Below are 21238 nucleotides of genomic sequence, written 5' to 3' on the forward strand. Positions count from 1 at the left end.
ATATGCACTTTATGTTTGATTATGCAACAAGGATGGAGTAGGAAAGGTTGAAAGATAAAGCCTCTTCAAACCAAAAATGAGCTTTTCAACTTGGCGCGTACAGTGCTTTGATATGAGAGATCTGAGTATGAGCTCAGGTGAGATTTAAACGTACAGGCGAGAAGAAACTAAAAGAAGTAGCCACCCCCTCTTCTAAAATAAAACCTTTTCTAATCAAGAACACTTTAGCCTTAAAGTAGACCTTGTGTGTCAATTAGCATCCTTTTATGTTCATCAGATCCAGAGTGTTATTAATAAAGCTTGTATCGTAGATACTCTGCACTAGGAAAGGGAACACTTTGTCTGAAACGAGTTAAGTGCTACTAAAAAACCTCGCAATAGGAGCAACCTTCTATTTAGTCATCTTGCCTTAGAAAATATATGCTTGAGGGCAGATGTATCATCACCTTTGCTTTAGAGGGAGAGGCTCTTTGCTCAGAAATCAGGAAAGCTTGTACTTAATTCAGCTGGAAATGAGCAAACTGTTTGCCACTTTCTCCTCGAAAGTGAAAATATCTCTCTTCCATCCTAACGGTAAAAAAGGCAAAAATTTCACAGCAAATGAGCACACTGGAGGTTCTTTAGTTTACTGTGAAAGGCACCTGCTCCCCTTGAGCACACAGCAGGGTCAGAAGAGATCGTTGTTAAATGGAGATTTTTTCAAAATCGATGGCCCAGAATGGAAGCAATTACAGACACTGACTGTTACTGATGTATCTCCAAGCGCTTGAAAGCAGACTACTACAGTTATTTTTGAAGTCAAGGGAGCATGTTCTTTTGCGTCTCGTGAAAGAGGGAAGCTAAAGACAAAATGAGTTACACTAGAAAGCATGTGATTATTTTTCTATGTATTTTATTTACCAGGAAATACAGTTATCTTCTGTTTGGTGGACACAGCTTGCAGATTAGAAGGATTCTCATTCCTTTTCTTTAAGGACAACTGCCTCTTCTCAATTCCAAATTTTTCAAGCATGTTTTAGGTAAGTGGCAAAATTTTGCTACTGTGTTTTCAAATTTATCACTGAGGGTCATCTATAAAAGAAAATGAAACCTAAATGCTCTGACACGTTACCAGTTTGAATCTATGTTTCAAAGTTAATGTAAGAAGAAGAAATTGAAGCTTTTCTTTTCCATTTTTCCCTTCTGCTGATTCTGTGCTCTCATCTGAGTGTGAGGAACAGTGTTTTGAAAAAGAGCATGGGTTACCTGAGGTCCAAATTAGACATAACTTTATAGTGATATGGGAGAGAAATGAAGGAGAAAACCCAATTCGTACATGGACGTTCTTTTTAAAGGCAGGGGAGTACTAATGATTCAATCCGCATTTGCAGATGATATGACCTTTCATGTTCAGAAATCAAGCAGCTATCTGCTCCTGTTTTTTAGGGATTTCCATAAGGCTTTTTCATAAATAGCATTAGAAATTCCAGTGCCCTGGGCTTAAGACACTACTCACATGTTGCTCAAGTGTCTCAGCTGCCTCTATGCTACTTAGCAATTCATCAGCAGAAAGTTACTGACAACTGGAATGTGTTTAAAAAGAACAAGAATAGAAGATTTAATATACAGCCATGAAGCAATGGGTAGGCAGTTACATGTAGAATGGGTTGGAGATGAGTGAAGTGTAGCATTTCTGGTGGCAAGTATTTTAAAAGAGTATAACTCTCACTGTGAGTTTTTGGTTTTTTTATATACAAAGACATGTATAATCAGGAGTTGTGAGATGATGTAAAGAACAGGGAATTTTGGCTGAATATCAGGAAGTCTTTGACTGTTGTAGTAGGCTGTGGAATATTTTGGTCCATCAAGGAAATAGTGGAAACCATTGTTTGAAATGTTTAAAGCAAGGCTAAACAAATTTCTAATAAATACACTGGAAGGAGTAATCAAATATTTGCAGTGCTGGTGTGCATTTAAGCTTATGAATTTTTTTCCATCTCTGAACAAAAAGAAAAACTCTACAAGGAGTTTACCAAAAATGCTTGACATTTTAAAGGCCTCTATAGCTTTATTGTAAGCATGTTTTGTAAATGTTTGTAGATTTTATTTTTTATTTGTATGTTTTGTGAAATGTCAGGAGTAGTCCTTCCTAAACAATTGCACATAGGTTTCTAAATGAAAGAAAAGGTTGTGTTCAGAATAGATTTTTGCCAAGCCTTGAGAAAGGGAGCAACGGGAGGGATTCCCCTTATCCTCTTCTGCTCTATTCCCCCAGTGTGTTTTGTAAAGGAACAAGACATGAGGAACAAATGAAAAACAGAAAGCCAAAAACAAAAAGTATTTAAATGATTGAAAAAATATTCTTTTGGGGGATGATGGGAGGGAAGATTTATTTTAAGACTTTCAGTTTGTGCTTTTGTTTTTATCTGCAGAGAGGAGGGGAATCTTAAAAAGAAAAAAATATTTTTAATTTTTTTTTTGGGGGGGGAGAGGGGGGTTAGTCATGATTTAAAAGCACCGGAAGAACAGTGGAAGGGATCTGAGTGCCCAGACTTGCAGACACTTAGCCACCTGCTTAGCGCTATTAATTCTATCCAGGTGAGTTTGTCGTTAAGGCAAATTGTGTGTAAGTGCAGGAGGGGAGGCTGGGTAAAGCATTGCCTCCTGCCAGTAAATCTGGCTCCAGAGCAATGATGTTTCCACTTCTGAAGCCGTGAGCGTAGCGCTAACTGAAAACTGCCAAGTGCCCTGGAGTTGTGGTGTCTGGGTCACACCCCAGCAGCAGGTCGGAACAGGAGCTGGGCGCTCGCCCTCTCCCTCCTGCTTCCTGGGGGAGGAAACGTGGGGCGCAGAGGGAGGGAGGGAGGGAGCTTGGGTGCAGCGCAGGGACCAGGGCTGTGGGGCACAGTCAGAGCACTACGCTCCCAACCGGCGTCTGCTGAAACCTCAGTCCGCTGACTTTGTTGCACGTAACTTTCAAAACAGCCAACTGAACTAGTCTAATTTGACTTTATTTTAAAGTTATGACCCTGTAGGAAGCTGATTTCCCTATGTCTAGCTTCCTTCTGCAATACCTTTCAACTAGTTAAACTGTCTTTAATATATCTTTAAACAGTAGGTAAGTGGATCTCATGATGCAATTCAACTTTGGAGGTCCATTCGGTGACAAAGTCAAACATTTTGGAAGGAAATCTGCGGGAAGGTAAAACCTATATAAAAGGTGGCACACAATCTTCCACACTATTCATGAGTCAAAATTCAGGTTGAAGTCAGAAGCTTCTCAGGCATCTGGGGGCAAGTTTCAAATAATTTAAGTCAGTTTATATCTTTGTGGGAAACTGGCTTACCTGATGCATTTGGGATGCTTTCCTTACAGATCAAGAAGGACTGAGCTATCATTTTGCAAGATGCTAATCATCTAAGCAAGATGAATGTTAAAAACCAAAGCCTAGGAAAGAATCGCCGTCATTCTCTGATAACTAAAATGGCTCGATTGCAGACAATGCTGATACAGAAAAGAAGAAAAATACTGGTAGACTTGAAATTTTCTGAATGTACGTGGAGGAGACAGAAGCAAACAGTTCCGATGCCTTCAAGGTACGCAATAGTTTTGCCTGTCTTGGGTGACAGTGTAGGGGTCACTGCTCTGCTCTGAAGAGTGAATCTACAAGTATAGAGCCTTGGTTTTTTGCCTCTGCCAGATGGGCTCCTGCAGAGAGCCATGTAGGTCTGCCTGTGGGTTTCAGTGTGTGTCTGTGTCTCCAGTGCAATCCAGAGCAGGTTGCCTCTGCCAGCTGCTATGCAGTCCTGCACAGCCAGCCAAAAACTGTCCTTGCTGAAGGGAACTTCAAAACTCTGGTGGACTTTGTAGGGGGTCAGAGTTTCATCTGTTTTGGAAAATTTAGCCTGAAGAGTAGTACAAGAAAACATTCCTCAGGCTAATAACAGATACAGAAACCTGGACGAAGATGCATAGCTGAATATGGTATGAAAATTTGAGGGGAAAAAAAAACTCTCAAAACCAAGGACAGCATGTTAATAACCTTATCTAAGAAAATGAAATAATGTTTGAGGTGACAGCCAGCAGGGAGCTTTTTCCTGGCCTGGGGAAGAGAGGACAGAGCGGAGTTCAGTATTTGTTCATGTTTATCCAAAGTCTGACGTAGGGGCCTTGTGGTGCAAAGTCCCCTCTAACTGTACTTTGCACTGTGAGAAATTTAATGCTTCCCCCCCCCCCCCCCCAATATATGGGGTCTAATTCCTTCATTGTTACAGGATTAAAAAAGCCCAACTTCTTGCTCAAGCAACACCAGTAGTGTCGAGTTAAAGTTAATCTTTGTAGTGCTGAAAATCTGTAAGCGGAGCTGTGCCTGGAAGAGGTGAGGTATTATGTTACATACATATTTGCTTTACCGTGGGGGTCCTGAAATACTTTACGAGTCACTTGTGGAGAGCACCCCGGCTGACACCTGGCTCGGTGGCTGTGGGCCTGCCAACAAGTGGAAGCCACGTGTCTTGACCTCTGATGTCATTGCCCTCACTTTGATTCAGGCCCTGGCCAAAAGTAAGTGATCCTTAGGCGATCCCCCTTTCAGGAAAGTCGGGTGCCACCCTCTGTTTTCTCGCTCTGTTGTCTAGTTTGCCTGAGCCTGTCTGCCAAGAGGGGTAGAGTCAGCATTCGGGACAGGCCTTGTTGCTCCCTGCCAGGGCTTGTGCAATTCCCCCCACCCCGTCCCGAGGATACGGGCACCCTGGGCTGCACGAGGCACACAGATGACTCTGTGGAGAATCTGAAGCAGAAATAGCTCTGAATCATGACTGTTGCACTGGAAGGAAAACACAGATTTAATTGCTGTTGTATGAAAATAAGACATTTCAGGGCTTTTGCTTGAAGTGAGTCACCAGTCTGACACTGTCAGCGAAAGGTAGCAGCTGGTTTGGGGTCCTGAACATGGTGACTGTCCTCTCGGACCACGAATTTAAATGGTGCCCGCCTGCGTCATAGGGTTCCTCCCTGTGTTCAAAATCAAATGTGACATTACGTTTTTAGCTGAACTGGTAAGCGTTTACTGTCTTGGCATTAAACCCCAGAGAAGAAACTCCTTTTCAGAGATTTGTATCTGCTACGTGCATATGTGACGGAGGGCTCTGATGTACCTGAGGAAGGAACTACATAAGCTGACTGAAGACTCTGGCTGGAGGTTTTTTCAGTAGTTTTACATAGAGGGAGCTCTGTTTCATTTCCATGTGCGATACAACTTATGATCGCTTCTGCAAAATCAGTGGCTCTTGTCTACCATCTGGAGAGACTGTAAGATCTCTGAATCTCCCGGAGGAAAAAACAGTATCTGCCGAAGGGTGTGAGAAAGTAACGTGGCGCTATCTGTGATGAGGAAGGTGAAAAAGTCCCTCCAAGGACTAGTGAGTGATGATTCAGTTCAGATACCTCTGTTTATTTTATGATAAGATTAAGCTATTATATCAGATCCAAATGTTTGACTTGCTGCAGCTGATATTATGCATTCCACTGGCATGTTTTTAGAAGCTGAAAGTATAACATCAAATCAGCTTCCGCTCTCTTCAGCGTGCAGCTGCATTTCTGCCAAGCGTCTTGCTCTTTCAAGTCTGAAACAGAGGTGGTGCAACAGTCTATCCAAAGTTAAAATATAAAAGCTTGGTAGACTTTATTTCTTTCTGGTTTTCATACTGGTTCTAAAGCAGTTGCTATTTGTTGGCAGAGTGATGCTGCGAAGTTGGACCGGAAAAAATAGATGAATGGCTTTGAAATAGATGCATATCCGGCTGCTCAGTGTGGGTATTCTAACAAGGGGGTGTAATTTCAGTCAATTCAGACATTCACTCACCTATATATTGCGAACGTACCATGCCACCTCGTGTAGCTTGAGGTTCTTATAACCTACGTCAGCTAAAGTATTTTCTGTTGATGATGACTGTGGGTTTTCAGAGAGAAAACTATTAATTCCCTTTCTTAGTCTCAGTCCCTAGGCCCAACAGTGCTAATCTTAACCAGAAAATTCATTTTAGAAAGAGAAAGGAGAGAAGTTGGCTGGGTCTGGGTCTGTTTTGTTTTGTTTTATTATATATGCAGTCAAGAGAGTCTTTAGACATTAAAGGAGACTTTTTCCTTAGACTTTTGTATCAAAAGTAGACTGACCAAGTATGAAGCATGGATTTTTGGTTTTGATACTTAGGAGGTGGGGAGAGTTGTGCTTCTTTATGAAGAAAGATTTTAACTAGGGAAGAGACTTAATTGCTGTATTTCACCTGAGACACATTAGGAGTATTAAGTTCAGGTTTGTGTTTCTTACTGGCTCTCCTTTTCAGATATAGAGATTCCTCATCTTTTTAACTGATGAGGGGACTATTAAAGCAGCTTTCTCCTCTTGAACTTTTTAACTATTTCCCTTTCCAGGTGAGTTTTCTTTCCTTGATTTTTGTTGTGAAAGAAGAAACTTCTAAATTCTTCAGAGAAAGGAGCTAGAGAGAGAAGATGTAAATAGTTACTGTAGAAAGTAAGTTTAAAAAAAAAAAAGTGCTTTTAGGGGAAGGAAGATAGAAAATGTTCACACCAATATTTCTTCCTTTTCATTTAGCTGATATGATGCAACAGACAACGATTTGGGGAGATATGCTTTGGTTACATTCTCCTGTTTGAACAACGCTGAAAAGTCATGCGTGACTAAATATATGAGGGTTAAAGAGTAGGTATCTTATGTGACATTCTTGAAATATAAAGCTTAATGTTGAGATAACTTTGGGATTTGCCTTTCAGAAGCCAGAGACAGAGGCGCTAATTAACTGTTCAGCACCTGCCTTTGAGACATCACAGAAAGAGCAGCAAGGAAGCTGTGGAGAGGTGGTGGTCAGCGTTGCGATTTTTTTGCAGCCACCAGGCAGCGTCCGCCAGTTTTACAGGAGCTGAGTGGAGCAGGCACCAATTAAGAAATACACTCCCAAGAAATATGCAGTACCCAGGTAAGAGAGACCTGTACAGCCTCATAAACCTACTTATTTCTGTAGTGTTGCAGAACGCACCACGATTCTGAGTATAGCGTGCAGACATAGTAAATAATAGTGTTAGTAAAAGACATAGGATGCTGGCTGAAGTTAATAGAGATTGCAGAAATCCAACTTCAAAGCCTGGGTTGAAGAATCTAGAATGATCCTCTTATCGCACAGCTAACAGCTAAAGTGCTTATTTTCCTCTGAGCATAGAAGGCCTTTTTTTCTTTTAAGCATGAACTACTTCTAGCATGGAGTCAACAAATCTTAGATTCTTCAAAAAATACTTTCAGTCTTTGAAAGCTGAAACAATAGTACCTTTATATTTTTCTGCCAAAAAGTATTCTTATTAATTTTTCTCTAGCTAAGAAAATTTCTGCCTTTGTTTAAGGTGGAGGGGAGGGTTGGAGACTATGAGAGGATTAATGGAAGACACAAAGTAACCTTCATTTGGACACAGTAAAATAAAGAGTTTTGAGTAATTCCATATAATTGCTGTCAGCTCCCAGTTTGACACAAACAAACTAGCTCTCTAGAAAGCAATAGTCCTTTTTTTCCCCTTCCATCCATTTATGGAAAATAAGCATTTGCATTTGATCCCTTCTTTTTCCTGTGCCAGATAGCAATCTGGACCTTGTAGAGAAAAGAGGAAAAACTCTGCACCCTGTCTTCTAAGACCAGCTGAAGTAAATGTGTAACTCATTGTAGGACTGAGTTATGAAATAACAAATCCAAATAGCTGAAATAGTTACAGCTTGATACTCGCTTAGCTTGGTTTTTTTTCAAGATTAGATATACACACAGCTACAAGCCAATACATATTTTTTTTGTGGGATTTTGCATGTCTTTGTCCAGTATGTTGGCTGTTTGCATCCTGCTGTGGAAATAAACCACCTAACATGAGAAGAGCTATTAAAGCATTACTCTGTAATTACTGAGGCATAACAACATGAGTTTGCTAAGTGATGGGATGAGTAAAGCTGGACTATGTAAGTGAGGCGTTATGAAAGCCTGCTCTGTTGGTTTAAAAAGGAGGCTGCAGGAGAACTTAAAGCAGTTATCTGTCCAAGGAAGTTTCAGGGTTTTTTTGCTGATGTGGTAGGTTAAAACTCTAGAAAAATCCTTCAGGGATATGGGGGGAGATTAGAGGGGGTCTTGTAAGAGAAAAAGCCCTATTCACTTTGTTTGAAATGGGTGAGGGAGCAATTGTGTGTCAGCAGATACAAGGAGGCAGTAATCTTTGGCAGAAGAGGCAGTGACTGGCAGCTCCAGGCTGCAGGCTTTCTTCTGCTGACATAATTGGTGAGGTATTGCATCTCCACCTCCCTGAAGGAGAAGACAGTTGTGCCTTCCTAGATCACACGGGAGAAAGCAAAAGTACATTCATGGACTAGGTTAATGGGTTTTTGTAATGCTTTTATTCTAAATAAGTACTTCAAAAAGCAGTCTGATTATCGATGACCACTGCATTATGCAGAGGAGGTAAAATTGCAGGGGCTAACTGTAAATCAGACCAGCTGAGCAAATAAACAGAAGGCTGCAGCATAGAGTCCAGTTTGGGAATGGGCTCAATCATGGAAATCCGCACAAAAAGACCGATGACGGCCAGAGACTGCAGCCTGTAAGGACTTGGGAAACATTAGGAGTGCCGTTAGCCAGGGTCAGGTTATGTATCCCTACTGCAGAAAGCTACGGGAAACTACACATCATCCACAAACGGCCAAGAATGAAGTTGTTTCCTGCTTTTACTTCTCCGTAAAAGAATGAAAAGCATGACACCTCAGCAAATCTTGTGTGTTCCCCCTGAAACTCCTCCCAGTGTTTATCAATGAACAGGAACAAAAGTAAATCTGAACAGAAAAGGTGACTTGTTGACTCATCTGTGTGATCAATTTGTCACTATTTTCCCCACAGCTGAGAGAGATTCCCCATCTTAGTTGCACTGTGATGTGGGAAAGGCCAGGTTTACCATGCTCTTTATCCACAGGCAGGTGTGGCTTATATATAATATGGCCTGAAACACCTCACAGGCTCTAGAGCAGATTGAAACCAAATTGTACATCTGTTGTATTCTAGCTGGAAAGAAAATATGTGCTAAGCTTGTTGTGGAGAAGCTGCTACATTGAGCTTGCATTTTTGCATATAATATTACTTACCTCTAAACCGATGAGTTGCGTCTGGCATCGTTTAATGAAAATTTGACAGACAGCAGAAACAGCTAATACAAGCAGTGATAGAGATGAACGCACTTCAACCCTACTGATAATTTGTGCCTGCTACTGCTGATGGAGCAAAACGATAACAGGAAAACTGTTTTACTAAGACGCAAATAGCAAATATAGCTTTGCCTATGTCATTTGTGTTTATGGGAGGCTTTTTTGTGTGGCTAAATTGGCTTTTCCATACATGGAACAGCACAATCACTACAAAAAAAAAACAAGGCAGCAAAGAGCATTGACTTGGGACCTAGAGAGACCTTTTCTCTTGCGCCCTTTCTAATTGCGTTCTTGGTGCCGCATCCCAAAAAATCTGGTCCTACATCCATCACTGTCCTTGCAAATACTTTCCACTAATGGCAGCAGGCCATAGATGTGTGTCCAGGCTGGAATCCTGTCCTCAAAGGGAGAAAGAGGCACCAAGCAGGTTTTGCTCCTATGCTAGGTTTTTATTAGAATAAAAATAACTGTTGGATGAGAGTGATTCTGTACATCTGAGTGCTCTGCGTGAATGGCCAGCAGTCTGAGTCATGCATTTATGTGATCGCTACCGAGTCAATAACCAGGGTGGTAACTGATTCACTGTTGCAACGAATGCCCTGGAAAAGTGTTTTTTGGGCTGCCTCCAAAACACGCATCTCTTTCTGCCTTACATGCGAGGATTTTCAGTTTGACCTGAGCGCCTGTGACAGTTTTGCTTTCTGTCTGATGCCCAGTCTTGAGACTTGTAGTTGCTTGGCCCAGATTTCATGTAAATAACTTCTTGGACTTTGTGCGTCATCCCAAGCTGAAATGAGCTTTGAATGAAAAAATTACACATTTGAGGCTGAGGAATATTAGCAAATAAAATTGCAGGAAGAGAGATCTCAAACTATGCAGACCAAGGAGTGCCTAGGATAATTTTTCAGGAGAGAATATTTTAGTTTTTTATTTTCCCATCAGATGTTTTAAAAATTCCCTAGAGCATTTTGTGGTAGAACAGAAGTTGAAATAATCATAATTCTTGCCAACACCAGTCATTCCTGTAAAATTCCTGCCTTGCCCCTGTCTCTGTAATTTCCAGATAAATCAGCTCCCCCTCACGGTATCTCTACAAAGTAAAGAGCATAATTCCATTTAAGTGGTTTAGTCCAAAGGCAGCTGCTAGTTTGGCCAGAATTATTTCACGTCCGTTTCCTGAACTCTCAAGCTTATCCAATACAATAATTTATATAAGACTGTCTTGGTCATGTAGTTTCTCTCCTTGGATGTGGAAAAAAATTTTATATCCTGGCCACTTTTTCTGCTCTGTGTGTGTGTGTGTGTGTGTGTGTGTGTGTGTGTGTCTATGTATAAGGAGGAATAGGTGTTTGGACACCGCCAGTCTGCCGCAGAGGACCTACAGCACTGAGCAACACCTGGCCGGAGACCCAGGGGACTGTGTGTAGACCTGGCCATCGATATCCAAGGTCCATTGCCTTAGATTCACAACAGCCGTGGGATGCAAGTCCTCAGTGTATGAAACCCGAACCTGTTTGTCTCTGCAGCTAAGTACTTATTGAGCGAAGGCTTGCAGTCAATTTAGCCCTTGTTCGTGGAAATAACAAGCACAGTCTTGCTCTTTCGCTGTGCCCGATATTATGCGTTCTCCAGTCTGCCCCAAAGTACCCAAACACAAAATACTCATTTACCTGAAGTGTGCTGTTACAGACTTTGGTGTCAGGTATTTAAAAGCTTTTTCCTGTTGGCAAATATCAACTAAAGAGAGACTGCGAGGTCATTCGAGTCATAATTTCTGTATACCTTTATCTTTTCTCCTTCTGCTCAAACTCAGCCCAGTATGAGACTGGATTTGCAGGATGGCAGTGTTACTTGTTGGTGGGCAGGAGGGAGCTGAGGCAGGCTGGAAGGCTGTAACTCCCACGTGCCCCCCACCATGAGTACCTCCCGGTACAGAATATGTAGCGGGTATCAAAAGATCCCTTTGCCATTTCTGTTACCCAAATCCAGAGCTGAGTCTCACAGTCTGATTTAGCTGACTGCTTTTCTCCTATTCCCTTTCATGCTTGTGCTTTACAGAGTCATTTCTTCAAGGGCATGTATTTAGTCCCCTCTGAAAAGGGGCAAAATGGAGTATTTAATTTTCTCAGTCCATTGTAGTAGGTTTTTTTATGGGAGTCTTAGCAGACTGACTCCAGATAAGTGAGGTTTTTTAAAATAATGTTGGTTTACAGTTGGATGGGTTATCTGGCATTTGGCAAGTTTGGTTGGTTGGTTTGTTTTTTTTTTTTCCTCTTGGACTACCTGGTAAAAGAGTGAAAATATTGCCGTCTGAAATATTCTATGCAGTATATATGATAAATTTTCAGCTGGTGTGAATAAACGTAGCTTTTAGTGGAATGTCATGCCGTTTGCTAACTCAACTCCAACAGTATGTCAGCGGCTTTTATAGTGGTATTACTCACCACTGAGATTTTGGTAAAAGGTATTTTGAAAGTGTGCACCGTCTTCAACTATTTCTGCTTTCTAACTGCTTAGTAGAAGGTTGCACATGGCAAAACCAAGAAAACTCTTCATATAATAAAGACCTGGTGAACTATTTTCTGAGTAGATCATACAAGCTGTAAGGCTTACCCTCTGTCCAAGCTAGGCTTTTAGGCAGAAGACCTGAAGAGTAGCAATAGGTCTTAAGTCCATTGTCCTAACATTAACAAAGGATGGACTGGTAAAATTGTGAAGAAAAGTAAGACGACGACTGCATATAGGAATGGCACGTTCTGCCACAATATACCGTGAGACTGTTCCTGCCGTGATCCTATCTGTGGCAGTACTGAAGACCCTGGAACATAGGTCTAGAAGTCTAAAGGTCAAACCCATATAGCAGCAGAGCTGGTAGGTTTGTTGGTGGCTCTGCAGCAGAGAGCTGGCTACCACCTGTTTGCAGGTGCCCCAAACCGAACATAGGTAATTGCCACAAAGCAAGTATGTTTTGGGGAAGGCAGGAACAGTGGCTGCTTGCTTTAACTGCATGTGCGTTGACATGACAAAAATGGGAATCCCCTCTTCCACAGCTGTCAATAGATTAAATCGTCACCCTGAGTGAGGTCTGGAAGACAGATTTTTCTCGAAATTACATGATAGCATATGTAAGTTTTTGAATATGCATAGCTCTGCTGCTATGCAATTGAGACAGAGCTGCATTTTATAGCATATACTGTAAATGCAGTAATCACTGAATCACCGGGATGAGTGGCTTTGTTTTTGGTAATAAGAATTAAACTAATTCAAAGAACCATTTTGTGTGCATTTGCTGTTTAGAATTTGAAGCGCTTCAGTCCCATTTCTGTCAAAATTGATATGAGTGTGTGTCTGTGTGCACGCGCGTCTGTGGTGGGGGCTTATTCCCGGTGTGCCTGTATCCTTAGGGGAGGTGGATTCTGTTTTGGGTTAAGGAAAACAAAAGAGTAACCAGAAGTAAATTTCTGAAAGACCTCTATGTCTAAATCTTCTTGTTTGGCAAAAGCTGCAGCAACTTTTGAGTGTAAGAGTACCAGTGGTCCCACACAGTTGTTAGACGCATACAAGTCCGGGAAAAATACTTCACAGCTAAGCTTTGTTTGAATAGTTTGAAATGAGCAGTAAAGAAAGAAGGATGACTTTTACGGGAGAAAATGTGTGCAAGAAGATTATGCACACAGGCAAATGCAGGCAGTTAGAATTAAAGAGGGGGAAAAAAATACTGAACAGATTTAGAGGATCATTTTGAAATAAAAACCAGAACACCTCAGCAAAAAAAGTATTGTCCCCTTTGAAAAAGGGGAGAAAAAGCAGCAAATGAAAGCAGATGCCGCAAGATTTCTTCTGTAAAATAATGGTGAGAATTAGGATGAGGGTATTGTCTTCTGGTCAGCAGCAGATTAACAAGAATTCAGAAAAGGGCTAGAGTAGGATGTAAAAGTGATGCGCAGGAATTGGTTAGCGCTGCTTAATATTCATCTAAGTCCTGGCATTAACCTAGATTTGGTTTGGTTGCGTTAAGTGACTGTATGCGAGTCAGCTTTTCTAACAGAGTACTGCTTCAAGGTGGTTTTTCACTCACTGAGAAGCGTGCGTTGGGGAACGCCAGCAGCTTTCCCGCATCGTTGCTACGCCCGCTTGGGTTGTCTTTTCCTTGCACCGTGTTTCTCTGTCGGGTATCCTGATTATCGGAGTGGGTCAATACCGAGAGCATCGGAGACTGGTTGAGAAGCGGGGGCTTGCGGCATCGACAGGCTAGCAGTCTGCCTTTTTGCCCCTGGAAAAGTAGTCTGTGGTTTCTGAGGTCTCCTTGCGGCAGTGCGGGGGCCTTACGCGCGGCGGGGACTTCAGAGATGCCTGTGAGTGGCAGAGGAGGTGTACCGATGGGTACACCTCGAGTTAGGCGGGCAGCGCGCCTACGGAGCTCGCTCTGCCAGCAGCGCGAGTCGGGGACTTCTGCGCCCGGTCAGCTTAACACGCACCGTAGGAACCGAAACGCGCGCGGTCCTCGCCGTTAAGCGTCGCATCATTTGACGCAAACAAACCCCGCGCAGCTAGCATAACGGTATCCCCGAGGAGGGCGGAACAAGGTGGGAAGAGCAGGAAAGGGGAAAGAGAGAAGAAGCTGGACGCTTTGTAGGCAGCAAAGCTTAAAAGGAACTCACTCTGGTGCAGCGAAACGCGCTCCCTTCCTCGGCGCACAGGAGCCCCAGTGCTGGGCTCAGTGCGAAAGGCTTACATTTATATCTGTACTGTTTATTAATATGCAAACCACTCCCCATCGTGACTCACTCTCAGGAGTACACACACAGCAAACGTGTCGTTTCCTCAGATAACGTGCAAGCTTTGTGTCTTTTCTCGGACCGCGATACCAGACTTGGCACTGGGAATTTTTCAGCTTGCACTCAAGGACAAGAAATATTTAAAGTGCTGTATTTAACCAAAAAAAAAAACAAAAAAAAAGTAGTAGACACTTCAATGATCAGGCACCAGGGAGCTGAGCCAGATGTCGGGTGTGTTTTTGTTTGTTTGTTTTTTGGTCCCGTTCCCCCCCCCCTTCTTCCCCCCCCGCCCCGGCAACTTGTGTGCAGGAGCAGGCCAAGAAACTGCTGTCTTCAATTATCTGTAAATGACATGAAGCCCTCCAGTATCTGATCTAATTATGGAACAATGCGTTAAATAGCTGCGATCTCATTAAAGCAAGGGAGCCGGGGGAAAAAAAAAGGCAAACAAATAAAGTATCGTATCTATACCTTTGTCGTAAAGCACAAAGTATGGATTTGTGGAGGAAGGGGGGTTGCTGGTGTTGCAACTTATTGGTGCCTTGACCTTAACAAAGTCCGTTCGGTATTGTTGTGCTTTGATTTCCTGTTCGTACGTGACCGAATGCATGTGTGCCATACCGCACGACTTCGTTTTGAAGCCTCATTCACTTTTTGTAATAGATGTTTGCCAGTGCTCTTTGCAGGTGCGGAGAGCAGGCCTGACCCGAGCGCTCTCCCCCGCGTGGAGGAGCGGTCAGATTCCTGTAGCTTGCAGCATTAATCATTTGCCTCAAAACAACTCATTTCCATGCAGTAAATGCGTTTCCCTGGTGTCAGCAGCTGAGTCTTCGACTACCAACACCCTTAACAGCCAAGAGAAAGTTTACAAAAAAGCCAGCATCGTCTGATCAGTACTGGTATAACCTGACTTAAGAGCCAAAGTGCCCAGGGGCGCCTCAGTGGTGATACTTCCTTGCTTTTGGAGCCCTTGACTTTGTCGTCTAGATTTATGCATTAACATTGCTTTTCTCCAGTATAAAACGGGGGGGGGGGTGTTATCACTTAAAAAAAAAAAAAACGGAGTATTCTCCAGGAATTGTTTTCAGTTGGCAACAGTTTGTTCCTATCTTGGCTGGATTGCCAATGACGCTGCTCAGTAAAGCATTAGTAAGAATTGGGGAGTTAGCTTTTACTTTTAATGCAAGTTAGTTAATGAGTTAAACCCGTACCTCACCGTGAGAGTTGTCATCGTTTAGCTGGTATAAAGCACAAGCGCTTCCTTGCACCAGAATCTTTCCTCTCGTGATTTATAAGGTAGCAAAAAGCTCGTTTTCACTTTACCTGTGGGAAATCTTCAATGCCGATGCAGGAGGAAATCAGGGCCTCTTAAAAGTCTATGGCAAAGCTGTGGTAGGACCAAGTCTTTAACTTCACGTTTGCAAATCGGTAGCTGGTCCACGTTCAGGGGAAGTCGTGCTCAGGGCTGCATCCTGTGGGCATGCGTAATTCTCTCCCTTCGGTGCTGCTCTGAAAGCCTGACAGCCTAGCGCAGTGTGATTATAAAAGCCAAACGTATTAAAAAGCTAAATGTACAAAGGGTGTTTTTCAGGAGTACCTGCTCCTCAGCCGAGTAAAGCTCTTTACAGGATCAGGTGGTAGGCTTATTCTCTAGAAGCAAAAATAATTCTTGCTTTCTGCCAGATTCTGCCCAAGTCTCATCCAAATGATCAAATGAATTCCTGGGCTTCCTAAAGCCAGAAGTGATTTGTGTCCATAAGTTGAGAATAACGAAGTTAATAATGCACTGAACCGATTTAACCTTGGCTTCCTCTGATAATGATTTCTTACAGAGTAAGCCCTCTATTTATTTTACCCATCCAGCCTGCAACGGCTATTGATCGCATGAAAAAGTTGCTGGACTGCCCACTCCTATGCAGTCAAGCTGCGACTGTTTATCACAACTTGTTGCAAGAGACGCTTCATCTAAAGTACCTTTTGCTTGTGTCCAACCCCAAAAAGCTTTAGAAGCTGTGAGGACATTGCTAATTGAGACTGTGGTCTAGGAAAAGAATTACGTATCAAATCTGGGAGGAGAGACGTCCGTTTGGATCAGACACCTTCAGATCAGACTGTAGCAGAGGCGTTTTCGTAGGAGAGTCTGTTGTCACATGCTGCTGCTGCTCGGCTTTTCAACACTTTGCCCCGTGGTCTTAGAGCAGCATCTGGGTTTCTGGCAGTGAAGTTGCAACTGGCTGAAGCTGACACTTTTTCTTGGTCGGTGCTGAGGCTCTCCACTCTATTTGAAAGCCCTAGATAAATCCAGAGGAAGCCACATGGATTGAAACTAAGTCCAAGGTTTAGTTCAACAGATGTCCCTTTTGGAGCATTCGTGGGCTATTGTTGGGTCAGAAAATCGTGGCACAGATCTGTTTCTCTGCGAGTCCATCAGTATTGCTGGTCATTCTTCTGCCTTTTGAGTCACTGCCAGTCCCTCCCCACCTCTCCTCTCTGTCACTGCTCTACTTTGTCCCAATGTTGATAGTTAAGCATAACACTGAAGTAAGACACAGCATTTCATGGTTTTGCCAGTGGTGCAAGTCTCTACCATGAGACAGCTTGCTTGATGCTGTCAGTGGCCCAGTTGAGGTGAATCAACGTGTCGGCAGAAACATCTGCAGCGGAAGTGGTTTCTGATGGCTCATTTTGGGAACAGTGAGGGTCCAGCTTCCGCCCCCCTCCCCCCCCCGAGCTGAAACGGGAGTAAATCCGTGACCATGCTGCAGGCTCTCCTCTCCCTGGAGGAAATTCCCAGCCAGGCATTTACAGTGAGCAGACTACAATGGGCAAGACATGACCATCTTACTGAGAGTGGTAACTTCCAGTTAATGCCTCTACATTTCCACTTGCCTGTCCAGGAGAATAACACCATTCAAGCCAAAAGTTTCGCTAAAAATTTGGAAATAGCGCTCGTGTTCTTAGCAATTTCCGTGCCCCCCCCCCCTTCCTTTTTTCTCCAATTATGGTGTTTTGCTGTTATTACTAAATATTCTTTTAATTTTCTTAAGCGAGTCTGTAGAAAATGATTTTAGGAAATGAATAATACCACCTTACATAGCTTGTAAGCCCCATCATGAGGCATATTAGGCCTGTATTTAGAAACCTGTCAATGCCGCAATGTCCTAAGACCACTCAGCCTTTTATGTGCAGTAGGGTTCAGCACTTCGCATTCTTTTAGCGAACAGTAAATTCAGCCAGAGCAATTCACTTTTAAATAGACCTGATGTTTGGCAACTGCAACCTAAATTTACAAAGAGTTTTGCTCAAAGAAGAAAATGTCTTGAAATATCAGTTGCTTAGTTTTGAAAAAGTTGAAATGTTTACAGTTTTCCTTTTGAGTGAATGTTTGTAGGGTTTTTTTTTTCTAATTTGAAAAATAACAGTCAGAAAAAGGTGATTGAACTTTAAAAGCATCATTGTGTTAATAGAAGCATGTTCAAAAATTTTCAGCTTGCTTTCTCCATGCATATGCATTGCTTTACTTAGGATTTTTTTTTTTTTTGTAAAAAGGATATCAAAGGGTCATGAACACCTTTGAAAGAAATTATACCTTCTTAGTCAAACATGATTCCAGCTTTACTATAGCTTTAGTAAAAGGCAGCATTTAATGATCAATCAAGTCGGAGATAGGCTTTCAGAACTCGGCAGCTTAGAGAAGTAGTCGACTAAAGGAAGGCTGCTCATTTTGGGTTTTACGTGATAACTTTATTTGTGTGCTCCTGGCAGCAGGGTGCCTTTTTGCTAAGAACAGTAAAAAGCAACAACTGAAAGATTCTTCCTCAAACTGCTACGTGGGGAGCAAGAGCAATAAAAAGCAAACCATTAGACACAGTTGCCTGTGTTGGGAAATAGTCCCTTGGTTTTATTCATGAGGAGTAGAAATGTTCACGGGTGCAGGTGTTTGTATATGAAGGATCCAAAGCCCAGAGAAGAAAACTGAAGGACTTGTGCTAACTATAGTGGGCTTCTGTCTCAGAAGCTGTTTTTGCAATCCAGAATTTAAATAGAGCCGTAACTACTCATTAATTCCAAATGCCTAACTCTTTCCTAGTGCATTTGCTTCAAAATTTCCTTTCTCTAACAGTTGGTCCCGAGTTAGCTGGCACACTATTTATTTTCTTTATTTTAGCGCTCCTATTTCTGAGAAACTGGCAAGTGTAGGGACAACCAAATTTTACAGTGGCGTTGCGTGCATTCGTCCTAGTAGGGCCTCCAACTTAGCAGAGGAGCGGTTATATTCTTCTTGGCTCATAGGGAGTTACATGAAAAGCACAAGTTCTTGATGGATAGCCAGAAGGCCTGCCTGCTCAGAAGATACAGTTCAGCCCAGAGACACGAACTGGAGCTCCTTTTGATACGTCAGCTGACGTCTGACCCCTATCTGTCTGTGGTCTCTGTACTGATGCTTTGTTTCCCATTACGTCCTGTAGAAATTCCCGAATGGCAGTGAAAAACCGCAGAGCCAAGTCAGGGCTAGTCAGCTGCTTTGCTTATTTCAATTAATGTTTTGTTACCCAGCTGTAAAAAGGAAGCAAAAACTAAAAATTAAATGTTTGTGTAAAACAAACAGAGGGTAAGAGGATGTTACAGAGGATAAGAGGGTCAAAGCATGTACGTAGGGTCAAAGCATTCATGAAAACTTGAGATAGGGGCTCTTTTTGTGTGGAGAGTTCAATCACAAGGTTTCATCAACTTGCGAGGTCTTGCGAGCGTATCACATGGCAGCAATGACTAGGGAAAGAAATCAAATGTGCTTTGTGACTGGGAGAATAATGTCTGATTCGCAGAAGTAGGCCAATGCAATTAGTTAAATGGTAAGCCTTGTAGTGTGATGTAGCATGTGCTGCCTCCCTGATTAAATCCACACATTTCAGAAGGGATAACATTACACAAATGTGTTACTTAAAAGGCAAATATCAAAAGCTTTTAAAGAGAAGCCTTCCTGCAAACATTAAGCTGCCTCATCGTAATGAAGGAGTGCTGAATGCCCTCACTGGGAAGTCCCAGGGGAGCCCTGAGAAGGCTCAGGACTTGGGCGGCGAGGGCATGCTCCCACGATACAGATGGGCACTTTAAGGTCCAAGTGGGAGAAATCCTTCAGTTTAACCTTTCGAAATGTGAGATTCCACCAAAAAACTCTACGTGCTGTCCTTTGTGATTCAACAGAATGAATCATTTGATATCATAATGTCTTCCCAGGAAACAAAAGTGGACCCTAAAGAACGGGCATTAAAACTTTTTTTTTTTTTTAATTCCTCCCCTCCCAATCATTGGAGTGGGAGACGGTTTTCCTTTTCTTGGAAATAGGTGGGGGTGATCTGGCAAAAATGAGCAAGACAGGAGGAGGAGTGTCTAAGCCCTAGCTTTACCACTGCGACAGAACTGGAGGTACCTCGTGTAACATGTAAGCGAAATACCTCATCCCACTTGAGTTCCACTTTCAGAGAAACGACTCATTCTCCCAGAACTCTACAAGTGATTTTGCAGCAGCAACTTTTCTAACCACTGTAGCAACCAGTACACTTAAATCCAAATCTAAATGCACTCAGGAAATACTTAAGTTTGTTTCCAGAGATCGGAATTACCCGATTCTCTAGCCAGCTTACATCTAAACCCCACTGTCTGCCAGATGTATTGCAACGCTGGAGGAGGTTAGGGGAAGCATGTGTGTAAGAATCTCACTGGAAATAGCAGGTACGCGATGCATCTGTTGAACTGAAACACTGGAAGTGTTTGAGTTTCTGAATGGTTAATCTCTCAAGGGATTGAGGCTGGTTTTTTTGGAATGGACTGCAGAGATAGAAGGTTGAAGTGGTGAATCTGTGTCGATATGCACCAGAAACGATCTGGACCCAAAAGCCAAGGAGACTTTGAGCGTGGAAGCCAAGAGAGAATGCACAGAAGTGAACAGAAAGTTGTATTGGATTTTTGAGGAAAATTGTCCATTTCTTCTTTTTCTATTTAAATAGAAAGGGACTCTGCGTATTCTGCTTCTCGAAGACTGTGGCAAAATAGTCCTTAATGTCATGTTTGGAGGTCTTTCTTCCTCCACTTGATTTAAGAAATAGTCAGAAGTGCTTAAACAGAAGTTACTCAGGTGTTCCTTGTCTTAATTCACAGCAGCTCTGGAAAGAGCAAGGCAGGTAAGTAAAAGGGCTTCAGCTTCCTCTTTTCTTGGCCCCGTTCATTTGCCTGGGGTTTGTGGGCTTGCTGAAATCACAGGCGAGCAGCTGTTGCACAAGTGCCGCCTGAGCACGCAGCATGTGTGTTGCCCCATGAGCTGGACGTGCTGTGCATGAGCTACAAGCAGCGCGCGGTGCTGCTGTCAGGCTGAAGCTCACGGCGACTAACGTTAACATGTGCTGCCCTGCCCCGTGATGCAATCGCTGAGCCTCCCGGCCTTTCCTCCCCGTCCTCTTTTGGGCTGGTGCTGTTTGTGGGCATGTTGTTTTTAGGTGCAGCTGGCTTCCACTTACCTAAAGCTCTGGGTGTCGGGTAAATAACTGCACTCCTGGCCTGCCCTCTGAGAACAGAGCAGCACAAAGCCGGGTGCATAGGCCTGGAGGCTGTTTCCAAACCTCGCCAAAAATATCTTGTTGCTTTATCTCTGCCGTATGCTTGCCTGCAGTTGTTGAAGCCTAGGACCAAATGTGTTAGGATGGTGTCTTTTGTTCAGTAGCTTGAAGTATAGCAGGAGGGGAAGGGAGCTAGTTTTACTTCCTTGCCAGGCAGGTGCCAGCTGCAAAACTACTTACAAATTAACAGATGCCAGACGTAATTAGACTGAGAGTCATCTGGGAAGAGCTCTGCAGGAGGAGCTAACGGGGGAGATGGCATCCAGCTGAGGCAGTGGTTACAACCCTTCCTACAAAGAGATGGTGGAAAACCAGCATGTAATGGGGAAAAGCTAAATTCTCTAAGCTGAGATAGGCATGGGGTAAAGGAAAGGGGTAGACTATTGCAATCCATTTCCATTCTGGTCATCTTCTTTCTATGGATGGAGACAGTGCAGCGTGGAGCCTTTGGCTTCAGACTCTCCTCTTGACTTTCCTCGCCTCTCTTTTCTTTTTCCTCAGGTACCAGAGAGCATAAAATAGCCCTGCTGATGTTCTCTCCCTTTCTGGGCCAGGAAGGATCATCTCCGTCAAAATACTGTTTTCAATGACGGTTCTGCTCTATGTTCTCTCTCTGATAGCCAGGCAC

General features: G+C 43.0%; 1 protein-coding gene across 2 annotated transcripts in view; it reads right to left on the reverse strand.

The window, feature by feature from the left end:
• The window catches only part of HPGDS (hematopoietic prostaglandin D synthase), a 33848-nt gene extending 18074 nt beyond the window's left edge, over nucleotides 1–15774 (reverse strand). Inside the window, exon 1 of one of the 2 annotated variants that reach the window (XM_009674489.2) lies at nucleotides 15320–15774. Coding sequence is in view for 1 of the 2 variants with exons in the window: in XM_009674488.2 (XP_009672783.2) it covers nucleotides 13880–13996 (117 nt within the window). In the remaining variant the exon portion in view is untranslated. Of the gene's footprint in view, nucleotides 1–13879; nucleotides 14012–15319 lie in introns of those variants that run through there. The other variant, XM_009674488.2, reaches the window with a different exon arrangement.
• Between the last annotated feature and the right edge of the window lie 5464 nt (nucleotides 15775–21238).

This window comes from Struthio camelus, chromosome 4 (genome assembly GCF_040807025.1).
Source record: "Struthio camelus isolate bStrCam1 chromosome 4, bStrCam1.hap1, whole genome shotgun sequence".
In the NCBI taxonomy this organism is placed as follows: domain Eukaryota; kingdom Metazoa; phylum Chordata; class Aves; order Struthioniformes; family Struthionidae; genus Struthio; species Struthio camelus.